The sequence below is a fragment of the Molossus molossus genome, unplaced genomic scaffold (assembly GCF_014108415.1).
Source record: "Molossus molossus isolate mMolMol1 unplaced genomic scaffold, mMolMol1.p scaffold_m16_p_22, whole genome shotgun sequence".
Lineage (NCBI taxonomy): Eukaryota > Metazoa > Chordata > Mammalia > Chiroptera > Molossidae > Molossus > Molossus molossus.
Window position 1 is genome coordinate 13,857,808 of NW_023425358.1, and position 13,121 is coordinate 13,870,928.

The following is a 13,121-nucleotide window of genomic DNA, read 5'->3' on the forward strand; positions in this document are numbered from 1 at the left end:
AACCCTTGGTCTGCACTGACCGCTGCTGCTGGAACAGGCTGCTGGGCTCTTCTTGGAGGCTGCCCGGCAGGTATTTCCCTCAATAAACCTGCACTTTCTGGTTCCTCGGCTCCATCCCGTTCTTAGAGTGTAGAAATAAATTTTTGTCATCTGCTAAAAATAAGGTTCTGAGTAAATTGTTCTTCTGGGACTCCGCTTAGCCCCACCCCGGACGGGGGACGGGTTGCACCGGCTGCTTCGCACAGGCCTAGGGTGTTCTTTTCTCCACTCTCTGCAGCTTCTCCTTCTCGAGGGCCCAGTCACTCGAGCTCCCCCAGATCTCGGGCTGCCCCACCTCCTTCCTGCAGTGGAAAGACAGACAAGACCCACTCTCGTCTGTGGGGTGCTGAGGGACTCAACATGACACGGGATTGGGGGCAGATGACATGTCTCCTAGGTTGGGAGAGCATGCGTCATTTTAATATATTTATTAAAATGACGGAGGCAGGAATTCAGTTCCTCCCAGGCTGCTGCAGGATCAACCCAGGCCCCAAGGGGAGACTCATTAAGGAATACGCACGTCACTCAGCTCTGATCCCAGCAGTGTCACCCCAGATCCACCCACCCCCAATGTGGCCTTGCAGTCCCAGCAACGACTCCCACACCCTCTTGATAACCAGGATGCCTTGCTGGTGCCCCTGAAATCTCTGCCTCACATCTTTCCTCTTTCCTGAGTTCTGGGAACTAAGGATCCTCCCAGCTAGCCCTGTGTTGCCCATACTCCCTGCAATCCTTTTCTCTGTTACATGACGTAAATGTAAGAACAGGTGTGCACGCTGGTCATTTCACGGCATACTTTGTGTGCTGTTTGTTAATTCTCCTCCTTGTCCTCAATGACAAGAAGGTAGCCTGGCTCCCTGGTAGAATCCCAAGGAGTAAAAGGAGAAACAGCTACAATTGCACCCAGGGATGGCAGAGTCCTGAGCACCAGGGTTGCAGCCTCGGGGAACATTCAGGGCAAGAACTGAGCTTGGCACAAAGGTGGCAGAACTCCAGGGCTTGGGGGCCGTGCGGTCCCTTGTACAGTAAAGGTTGCTGACAGCCTTAATCAGTGACAAGTACAGACAAAAGATTGCATACATTGTGTAGTATTTCCAGCATTCACATACAATAGAACTAAATGCCCTTAAAAGTACAGGTAATGGGCTTCCCATCAAGGTGATGGATAGGTAAATGTGGTACTCGAATCCTCCCACAACCACAAAATTACAACTAAACTACAGAATAGCCGTCACTCAGAACTGCCTGAAATTTAGCTGAACAGAAGTCTTATAAACAAGGATATCCAGAAAATGCCACAGCGGGATTGGTAAGAGGGACAGAGATGCAGAACAGGCTGGTTGCACACTTGTACGTGGTGTAAAAAATAAAAATAACAATAGGAAGGAATATCCCAGCTGTGGAGGTTCCCCTAAGGAACAAGTGGTCCCAGCCTCACACGGAGCCCCCAGCCCAGAGTTCTGATGCCAGGAAGAGAGGCTCCAACACCTCCTGACTGTAACATCAGCAGGGACTGGGGCTGAGTGAGACAGAGGGCTCTAGAGTCTCAGGCATTCCTCGTCAAGGTCCTACACGCATGGAGTTACTCACACCCCGTGCTGAGCTCCAGTATTCGGACAGCGGCTTGAAAGGCACCAGGGACATATGAGGAGAAACTGAATTATCTGGCACTGGGGCGAGGGCTAGAGGGGCAGCTTCTCCCAGACCGTGTTGGCAAAGGCCATCGTTCCTCTGCTGGGCCTTCCCTCCCCTACAGAGGTGGCACCTCGTATATGTGTCTCAATCAACCTGCTAACACTGTTAGCCCTGCCCTGGCAATTCTTTGAGAATCTGCCCACCCAAGCCATTTCCAGGGGCTTTTCCATACAAGTGGCCTGTCTGGACTCCTGCTTTGGACTTTCCTAAAATTTCTCAAAGGTTCACAAACCCCAAACAGAAGCAGCGGGCCTTGGCATGCCCTGTACCTCTGGCTAAGCGACCCTGGGCCTGGCACTAGCGGCAGCCAGCCTTGGTTCCCAGCTTGGCTTCTCCTGGGCACCTCCAAGCCCAGCACAAGTAGCAGTCATCTGCAGCTCTTTCTGTAGCTCATGCTGGTGGCCCTGGGCAGGGCACAGGCAGAAGCTAATCTTGGCCTGTACCTCCCAGGAAGCCCCAGAGCCAGCATACCCAGTGGACAGCTTCATACACGCTGGAGCACCACCCAATCACCTCTGCAAGTTGACACACTCATGGGGTGGACTCCTTGGGGTGAAGCAAGCTCTGTTCCGCGGAATTGGCCCCTGCCCAGCAGGTCCTCCATATTAATCATGGCCAGTCCTGGAAGTCAATCCCTCCCATTGAGGTGCCACCAGCAATCGAAGCTCAACTACAACAGGGGGGTGTACACAGGCCACATGGAGGCATACCTGGGGCACCCAGCTCGGATGACCAGGCAGGTTGCCTCACTGGGCCCTACAGGGCATCCACTATAAAAGTGCACTCTACCAAACCCACGAGACATAGCAGCTCTGACTAATACATAGAATAAACACAGGGAGGCACACAAAATGAGGAGACTGAACAAAACTCCAGAAAAAGAACCAAACAAAACGGAGACTAACAATCTGCTAGATCCAGATTTCCAAACCCTGGTTGTAAGGATGATCAATGAACTTAGGGGAAGAAGAGATGAACTTAGTGAGAACTTCAACAAAGAGATAGGAAGATAAAAATGGAGATAGAAACATATAAAAGAACTAGTCAGAAATAAAAAATACACAGATAAGAAAAAGCTAAAGGAGTTCATCACAAAAAAAACACACAAAAAACAATATTACAAGAAATGTTAAAGGGTCTTCTTTAAGAAGAAAAAAAGGATAACAAATATGAATAATAAAGTGGCAATAAATACATATTTATTGACAATTACTTTATATGTTCATGGATTAAATTCTCCAATCAAAAGACATATGGTGGTTGAATAAATAACAAGACCCTTACATATGCTGTCTACCAAAAACTCACTTTAGAGACAGGAGTAGCAATACTTATAAGACAAAATAGACTTTAAAACAAAGGCTGTAACAAGAGACAACAAAGAACCCAACAATGCCATTTATGGGTATTTATCCAAAGAAACCCAAAACACTAAATTGAAAAGACATATGCATCCATATATTCATTGCAGCATTATTTATCATAGCCAAGATATGGAAGCAACCCAAGGGTCCATCCATAGATGAATGGATAAAGAAGTGATGCATATATATACTATGGAAAATGATTCAGCCGTGAAAAAAAAGAATGAAATCTTGCCATCTGCAACAACATGAATGGACCTAGAAAGTACTGTACTGAGCAAAATACGTCAGACAGAAAAAGACAAATGTCATATGATTTCACATATATGTGAAATCTAAAAAAAAAACACACACACACAAAAACAAAAATAAACCAATGCAGAAGAGAAGGGGATGTGTTTATTCCCGAAGTCTGGAATGGAGGCAGAGAGAGGCCCAGAAAAGGTAATTCATTCATTCCTTCATTCAGGAAAAATATATTGTGTGGCAAATATGCTGCTAGGTACTAGGGGATACAACAGTGACTCAGACAGGGACCCTGCTCTCAAGGAATTTAGAGTCTGAAGGAAGAAACAAACATTGAGCAAATCATTATAAAGGGATCAATAGCATCTACTCTGATCTAGCACTCAGTGGTACATGTAACACAGTGGCCCAAGAGAGGCAGGCAGGAAAGAAGTAGATGAAGGCTGCGGGCTCTCTGCTATGCAATCCCCACAGAGCTCCAGCTTTATACCAGGGGATGCCTCACTGCATCCATCCTCTCAGCTTGGCTCCCCTGGAAAGAAGTTACAGCTCAAGGCACAGCTTTCGCCTGTCCCTTGTTGATCCCTTTTCTATGCCCATAGAATGTAAATTCTCTTCGGTTACACATTTAAGTTTGTCATCTGTTTCCTGCCAAAACCATGGTTACTATGGACCCTTATGAAGAGACTACTTACAGAAGAGGACAGGGTTAAGGAAACAGAAAGAGAAAGAAAGACAAAGAGAGAGAGAGAGAGAGAGAGAGAGAGAGAGAGAGAGAGAGAGGAAGAAAACTAGTTAGTTGGGGTATTCAGATTTTAGCACAGCCGGAAACCATCATCATCCTTAGGCCTAGGGGGCAGGGGAAGAAAAACATGTTACCATAGCCTGGTTGAGAGCTGGAGTCATGGAGGATAGAACACTTGACAGAAACTCCATCATAGAAAGACCCAGAAAGTGTCGGACTGTGGCGGGAATAGGAACAACAAGTACTTCAATCTCAATCTTGCTCTTCTCTCCTCCTCCTCTTCTATACTCTCTGTCTCTCCCTCTCTCTCTGTCTCTCTCTCTCCTGTCTCTCTCTCTTGTCTCTCTCCCTCCCTCCCAACCACTCCGTGTGCGTGTGTGCGTGTGTGCGTGTGTCTATTTCCCTCCTCCAATCTTCTAGTGACTCAAGCCAATCATCCGAATCCAAAGCCAACCAGCACTCAGGGAATCAAGTCAATAGAGGTCAGCCTTCTGGGGTACGGGGCCAAAAAAAAAAGCTGATTTAGAGAACCAAACAGAAAATAACCAGCCAGCCATATCTCACTGTCAAGAACACTTTAAGAAGAGAGAATATTGCTTTTCATTTATTACAAAGGATATATGTTATTTGGGGAATAAGATTTTTAAAAATAGGGCAGAGAGCCCCAACACATCACCTCGCATGTGGCAAACACATAGCCTGCACTGGTGCAGTTTGATGGGTTGGCTGTTGCGGGGGCCAACCTCAGAACCTCAGAGCACAACCCATTGTTAGCAAACATGGGTTGATTCTGAGGTTCTAGAATTCCCAGAAGCAGTGACTCAGTACTGGGAGCTTCTGCTCACAGTTTTTCTTCACAGCTCTCGGGGGCCCCACACCAGGGTTCCTTCTTTCCCAAAATCCAGATGAAGTTTCTCCTACTGATGAGTCTTTATCTGCTTGGATCTGCCAGCGGTGAGTCATCTGCCTTAGCTCTGGGTAGATCTGTTAGAGGCCTCTTGAAAGTGTTCCAGCCCTTGTAGAAGGAAGATCAGTATCTTAGTTACCGAAATCAATCTGACTCAGAATCAGGAATGGCTAAACAAGTTCAACTCTGAGCTCTCCTGAACCACTTGATTCCTTCTAGTTATGGCTTTACTGTCAGAGGAGCCCACTGGCTCGGCACGGTTCTGCTCCTCCTTCTTCCAGCCACTCCGTCCTTGCAGCTGATGCTCTGTGAGACGAGAAAATCAGTCTAGGTGTTGTGTGCAAGCCCAGTGAAGGCTTGTGTCAGTGAGCTGAGTGCAAGAGACCCTTGCACAGTGAATGCAGCAAGGAAATAGACAAGAAGACGGAACGTAATGTGCCCAGAAAGCTGTCTCAGAACACAGTAGGGCGGAGAGCCAGAGATCTACACGTCTCTCTCGTGGCTGCCAGTTGTCTGTGTCTCCTCTTTCAGGACTCAAATTCATGGTGGGCTGTGTTTCCTCCTCCCTCCCACAGAAGAGAGGCCATGAACTCTGAGCTGCTGGTTTAATGACAAACTGTTTCCTGTAACAGCAGTTCTCAGACATTTTGATTTTGGCTTTCTTAGATTTTCAGAGGTTGACTCAGAAACGTAGATACGTAGCTACCAGGTGGGAGTATGTGCTGACCCCATGGTGAAGCAGGGACTCATAAACTATAAGAATGACTAAGAAATCAGTGTACTTTCTCAAGTTTCCTTTCTATAGCAGAACTATCTCTTTATTAAAGCTTCTCTTAACTATTGAAGAATCAGTCAAGCAGGTAATTCTGTAATAACTTTTTAAAAATAAAAACCTACTGAAAGCCTTACTAAATCTTACCCTTCTTCCTTTATCCCCATATTAAGATCCTAGTTTTTCTAAAAGTCATTGATTTTAAAGATGCAGATCACCTAGAATGAATATATAAATACCAGAACTCTTACTGAGCTGGTGTAGTTTGGGGTCTTAGAACCTCAGTTTCAAAGATCTTACAATGCCTCTCAGCTTATGACTACCTCAGTCACAGTAGTCTACTTGCCCTCCTCTAGGTTATTCAGTCAAATCAAAGAGTAACTCCAATTCTATTTGGTGCTACATTCAATAAAATGAAAGTCATAAATAAAATAAAGTCTTTTAATTATGTAAGGTAGGGAGGAGAGAAAACTAAAATTAACTGAGCACTTTAGCAATAGACTAGGTACATCACAATTGATCTTATTGACAACTCCATGAAGTAGGTATAAATATCACACGGAATCTCAGTTCAGAGATAAGTAAGTAAAGAATGTTTTTATCATAAAATTGATAGCAACTTTGCTTTGAGTTTCCAGCCCATATAGATTGAGGATTGAGTGTGGGGAAGAACTTGAAATTGCCAAATAAAGGTGTCTTAATTCCTTCTGACAATGTTTGGATTTATTAGATATTTGTCATTTCTTTCTTTTTTCTTTTTACTTTTTTGTTAATCCTCACTAGAGGATATTTTTTCCATTGGTTTTTAGAGAGAGTAGAAAGGAGGGGAGAGAGGAAGAGAGAGAGAGAGAAACATCAGTGTGAAAGAGACACATTGATTGGTTGCCTCCTTGCATGCTCCCCAACCAGAGCTGGAGATTGAACCTGCAACCCAGGTACATACATGTCTTTGACTGGGAATCAAACCCAAGATCCCTTGGTCTTCAGGCTGACACTCTAACCACTGACCAACTCTGGCCAGGCCATTTCTTTCTTTTTTTAAATTAAATTTATTGAGGTGACATTGGTTAATAGGATCATACGGGTTTTAAGTGTACGTTTCTATAATACAAGATCTGTATATTGTACTGTGTGTCCACCACTCAAAGTCAAATCATCTTCCATCACCATATATTAGGGCCCCTTCACCCCACCCCACCCCCTTCCCTCTGGCAGCCACCACTTTGCTGTTTGTGTTCATGAGTTTCAGTTTTGTCTCCCACTTATGAGTGAAATCATATGGTTCTTAGCTCTTTTCTGCCTGACTTATTCACTTCGCATAATATTCTCAAGGTCCATCCATGTTGTTGCAAATACCAGTTTTTCATCTTTTCTTATGGCTGAGTAGTATTCCATTGTGTATGTGTACCACATCTTTATCCAATCCTCTGTTGAAGGACACTTTGGTGGTTGATATTTGTCATTTCTAGTTTAAAATTATTCTATCCAAAGGTTAAAATCTTCCACCCTCAATTTCAGGTAGTATTATTCAGCTACCGAAACAAATTGCTTTCTCCCTCTTATATCTCTATCCCTCTTGCCTTTCACCCACACAGGACCTAGAGGGAGGGCTGGTGATGAACTTCCGATTGCACGAGTTCATTTCCAGATGTTGCTTTGTCAGGGAGGCACATTAATTTTCCTTCAGGTGGTTTTGGTTCATGAGTGAGTGAGTGCCCCACCCCCACTGTGCATTTCTTAATATTGTCAATCTTAAAATTCTTCCCTTTTATCCCAGGGATGGTCTCTGTGTTTTTCATTAACACCTCTGTCCTTCATGGTCTCTTGGGTAAGTTAGCTGACTGCCTCCAATATCTGTAATATCTTCAGTTGCCTGACATAGGCCCACAGGAACCTAGCAATCCCACAACATTAGCCTTACTCCGTAGGAAAGTAGTCTTTACCCCAGACACACTTTCATTCACCTTCACCATCTTTTTTCTGTTCCTTCTCCGTCCCAGGAGCATCAGGTGACCCTGATAAGCCCCCTGGCTCTGTGGTTCATCAAGCTGCAGTTAAGAAATTTTCAGGTGAGCCCTTTTCACTTGCAACCCCTTCAGACATTGAGGCTTTATATGAGGTCTCTTCAGGCAAGAACGATTTGAACAAGCGGGCCTCGGACGAACACGCTTTCCTTGGACGCTCCTCCAATGAACGCGGCTCAGGTAAACACGCTGCAGGCGAGCACACCGCTGTGAGTGAGCATGTTGCAAGTGAACACTCCTCCAGTGAGCAGCCCTCCGACGAACAGGCTTCCAGCGAACAGGCCTCCAGTGACCAGGCCTCCAGTGACCAGGCCTCCAGTGACCAGGCTTCAGGTGAACAGGCTTCGGGGGAACAGGCTTCAGGTGAACAGGCTGCGAGTGAACAGTCTTCGGGTGAAGAGGTTTCGAGTGATTCAGGAAGTTCGTCGCCAAACAAAGTTTTAGGTGAGCCACATTTGGACGGGTGCCAGTCCTTGACTTCCGGTAGCAAGTAGGCAATGCAGCGAGAAACCCAAGAGTGTAGAAGAAAGAACAGTTCACAAACACTTCACAAACAGCTCTCCCAAAGACTCTCTTTACAGGCTAAACAATTAGGAAGGCCCTCTTTTAAGAAAAAGAACACAAATACAAGATACCAGCAGTCCCTTCAACCTCACTTTACATAGAAATTATAGATACAAATGCTCACAGGTCCCCTGGAAGGGGGTCCTGGAAGACTAACCCTCAGGAACTTCACGCTAAATCTGCCTCCTAACAGGCCATGTTAGGATGCTTTGCAAACCCTGTAAAGAGATATCTAGCTCTGAAGATGGGGGCTCTTTGTTTTGGTTTGTGTGTTTGAACACGAAAGGTACGGCATGAAGACACTCTGTTAGGTGCAGAAATAAGTTCCCAGGACAACAGCAAGTCTTTGGGTCTTACTAAAAAGGGGTTGTTCAAGGAAGGAAAACAAGATCCAAAGTTGGATGCCTCAAGTTATCACTAGACTTAAATACTTCATATTTCACTCCACTGCCTAAGTAGGAGTATCCCAAAATTTCAGATGAAAGAAGTGAGACTAATATCACAAAGTTAAAAAATAGCAAACCTTGGATTCAAACTTAGGTCTGACTCCAAAGCCCCATTTTTTTTCACTTCTTATACTTCCTTATCTAGGGAATTGGCAGTGGTAATAGTAAAAGAGGCAACAGGGAAGTATTTCAAAGAGAAGGACCTTTGTGACAAACTGACCTTCTCATAAAGGTCAATTTAAAAATGGAGACTGATACAGGGTTAGCAAAATTAGAGCATTCTAACATAGCTTATCAGTCCAATTTTACTCCTCCTGTTTGTGCCTTGGGTAAGTGAGAGCATGGTGGAGAGCACAAAAGGGAGTCAGTCATGTAGTAAGTTTTTCTTTGCTCCTATTGTTAGACATGGTAGCTCTTAAGGGCATCGAATTATAAGTGTCCAGGAAGTCAATGGGAATATGAATTGGAGTAAAGTCAGTATCAGAGAGAGACATTTGGGATCCATCAGTGATGCACATCATAGATGAACCAGAAAGAATGAAGGAATTTCTTCTGGTACAGAGGAAAATACGTGCTCTATCAGACACAGGGCCTTCAGATCCCCAGCAAGAACCAAGAAATGAAATGTGTTGTATCCAGGCTACTTGTTGCCCATCATCCCTCCCCAGATGAGTGACTCAGGGCTACATACCTGGTACACAAGAGAATTTTATCAGGCTTATCTTACCTTTTCAGGCCCCGCAGTAGATTGCCACACATGCTCTTATATGAACGATGCAGGAAAATGTCTTCGTGGAGAGGGTGTCTGTACCACTCAGAATTCCCAGCAGTGCATGTTAAAGAAGATCTTTGAAGGTACATGGGGACTTCACGAGGCAATCTTTGCCAGAGAACACGTCAACCAACTTGAGTTCTCATGGGGAGTAGTTGGGTGGGGGGAGGGGACAGGCACGAGGAGAGATCCAGCTGTGATTCCCCAAAACGTGGAGATTCAGGAAAATCTTATCCTTTCAGGAATTAAGAGTAGAATTCCAGCTACTGGTGGAGAGGTCGAGACCCTTCCCAGCAGGCCTATGTCTTAAAAGGAGGCACGGAGACCGTCTGTGTCTTCTTATTAAAGAAATACGAGTTGCCCCTTGAGCCACTGAGTGTAAGCTCAGGACTGTGTCTATCTTGTTCATGGCTATACATTCTGAGCACTTAGCACACTGCCCAGCACATGATAGGCATTTAGTAAATATTGAGTAAATGAATAAACAAGTGTCTACCATCTGCGCCCACGGGTTGTCAGACCTGTCCAAGTATATTCCCAGACCTCTCTACTCTCCTACTCACTCCACATCCCCAAAATAAGGGATCTTGGTTACTTCCATCCTGTAAATCACATTGCCTGACTTCCCTTGTAGTTGCTGGTCCCTCAACAGAGGGAGTGAGCAACTGATGAAGAGGCAGATGGAAAGGGAGGTCTCACTCATGCCGTAGGAGGACACTGAGGACCAGGGTGAAGGCTTCGGTTGGAGGAGGAATCCTCCTGCTCACTGCAGTCTGTCTCTGCTTCTTGCAGGTGGAAAACTTCAATTCATGGTTCAGGGATGTGAGAACATGTGTCCATCTATGAGCCTCTTCTCCCATGGAACCAGGATGCATATCATATGCTGTCGGAGTGAACCTTTCTGCAACAAGCTCTAGAAGTCCATGCTCTTCCTGGCTTCTGGCTGTGACTCAGGCAGCGAAAATCCTCCATCCACCTACTGGGCTCAATTTATATTTAGTTTCTTTTCCAGTCAACAACTAGTCACATGTGCCGCTGCCTGGCTGTCAGACAGAATGACCAAATCTCTCTCCTCTCCTACCCACGCCATTACCCTTTCTTTGTCCTCTGTGTTCCCTGTTTCCCAAACCCATCTCCCAACATGCTTTTGTTTTTCAATAAATTCCGCATGGCTAAAGAATATCGACTCTAGAAAGACTTCTTTTCCTGTCAGTGAGTCTTAGGGTCAGCCTAAGTGTCCTTCACTTCACACACTGAAATGGACGCATTTTTAAACCATTCCGTATTCATTAAAGTGAAGGGATGCCCCAGCGCAGAGACCACAAAGAGGAATGCAAAGTAGGTATACCTTTCATAAGCTTAAACAGAGGGTCCTTCTCTGATTCCCTCCCTTTCCATCCCTGTAGAAATCCATCCCCTTCTATTTATCATGGTGTCCAAAACGCACACTTTCTTCAGTTCTTGACAGTTTTTAGTCTTCAAGAGTCTACTCTCAACATATTATAAAACAACTTTTTATCTGTTGCTGTGTAAATATATGGCAGGTCATAATGCTTAAATCTTTTACTCATATACCATGTTACCAGACTGTCTCAGCATAGACGGGCAAGTGGAAATACTATAACAGTCCCTCCCACCTTGTTTAGTGTTACATTCTTCAAGATGTTTTAACCTCTGTTTCTACTGTGAAGTTATAGAAAGAGGACTGTGAACCAAGGAATATGGGCAACCTACAGAAACTGGAAAAGCCAAGGAAATGACCAGAAATTACCACAGATTGTCTAATACTTTTATCTCTCAACCCACTGAGACTCATAAAAGTGTAAGATAATAACTTTGAGTGAGTGTGTGTGTGGGGGGGGTTGTTGTTAGTCCTCATCTGAGGATATTTTTTCCATTGCTGTTTAGAGAGAGAGGGAGTAGTAGCGGAGGGAGAGAGAGAGAGAAATGTCGATGAGACAGACACAGGCCCTGGGGATTGAACCTGCAACCCAGGTACGTGCTCTTGACCAAGAATTGAACTCGGGACCCTTTGGTGCTTGGGCTGATGCAATTTTGTGTTGTTTTAAGCCAATGCATGGTAATTTGTTACAGCAGCAGTAAACAACAAATTCAAGCAACTAGACAAAAAATTAGCAAAGAACTGAAAATACCACGGCCTAGAGAACCTCATAGACATATACATGAATGTTCTTAGCAGGATTGTTAACAACAGCATCCAATTGTAAACGATACAAATATCCAGTAGCAGAATAAATACATTACTGGTGGTAAGTTCTTAAATGGCATCCTAGGTAGTAATAAAAATCAGTGAATTTGATGCATGCAATACCATGAATATAAAGAAAAAGAAACACAAACATACATACAGCATAATGTAATTTATATAAAGTTCAAAAACATGCAAAACTAACATATCATTTAATGACGCATAAACAGCTAAGAAAACTAAAGAAAAACAAGGGAAGCCCAGCTGGTGTAGCTCAGTGGATTGAGTGTCGTCACATAAACTGAGAGGTCCTGGTTTGATTCCCAGTCAGGGCACGAGCCCAGGTTGTGGGCTCGATCCCCGGCAGGGGGCATGCAGGAGGCAGCTGATCCATGTTTCTCTCTCTCTCTCTCTAAAACAAAAAATCAATAAAAACATTTTTTGAAAAAGAAAACCAAGGAAAGTATTAATTACAAAAATAAATTTTGTGATTACTTCTGGGGGAAAGGCATAGGTTGTGGTTGGGGAGGAATACATGTATGGGAAGGCTTCTGAGGGTCTGGAAATGATCTTTCTTCAGTTAAATTGTAGTTAAATAGATGCTAACTTTACAATTGCTTGTTAAACCATGTGTATTTTATATTTATCTCAACACTCACACACACTATACACACAGCATAAGTTGATGCAGCCACCAAAATTTTAACTGTTATAAATGCCTCTCTGCCCATTTCTACACTTGGCAAATTTCCATTGTTAATCAGATATTACTTTTAATAATGTTTGTTAAATGCCTTTTTGTGCAACACAATTATACTATAATTTTCATATACAGTAACATTTAAGATGAAAAATTCTTAAAGGTAGTTATTATCAGCCTCTTTACAGAGGCAATTGCCAATGTTTACACAATTATAAGTGTCGAATTAGTCTATCAAAATCTGCATTGAACTTTTCCCACCATTTTACACAAATTCCAACTGCTGATACAGCTTATTTACTATCTATCTAGTAACCTTCCACTTACAATATTCTATGGCATTTTCCTCATCTGACATTTAATTAATTCGTTTATTCAACATTCATTCATCTATCCAATGAATATTTATTTAGTACCTACAGTATTCCAGTTACTGCTCTACACACAGGATATACAAGGGCAAAATTGAATGACAAAAATCTAAGCTTTGGTGGGGGGACAGACAATAGACAAATAATGTCAGACAGTGATCAGTTCTAAGAAGAAAACACAATAATATGATCGTAACTGGGAAAGTGGAAACATTCTGGCTGAGAGTTGAATTCTAAACCAGCCACGCAAACTACTGGAAGGGGTTC

General features: G+C 43.8%; 1 protein-coding gene across 1 annotated transcript; it reads left to right on the forward strand.

The window, feature by feature from the left end:
- Nucleotides 1-2,706: 2,706 nt before the first annotated feature.
- ACRV1 (acrosomal vesicle protein 1) lies at nucleotides 2,707-10,491 on the forward strand. The gene is made up of 6 exons (XM_036277192.1): nucleotides 2,707-2,715; nucleotides 5,001-5,043; nucleotides 7,769-7,837; nucleotides 7,988-8,212; nucleotides 9,538-9,657; nucleotides 10,367-10,491. Exons 1-6 carry the CDS (start codon nucleotides 2,707-2,709, stop codon nucleotides 10,489-10,491), a joined length of 591 nt encoding a protein of 196 aa, XP_036133085.1.
- The last annotated feature ends 2,630 nt before the right edge of the window (nucleotides 10,492-13,121 follow it).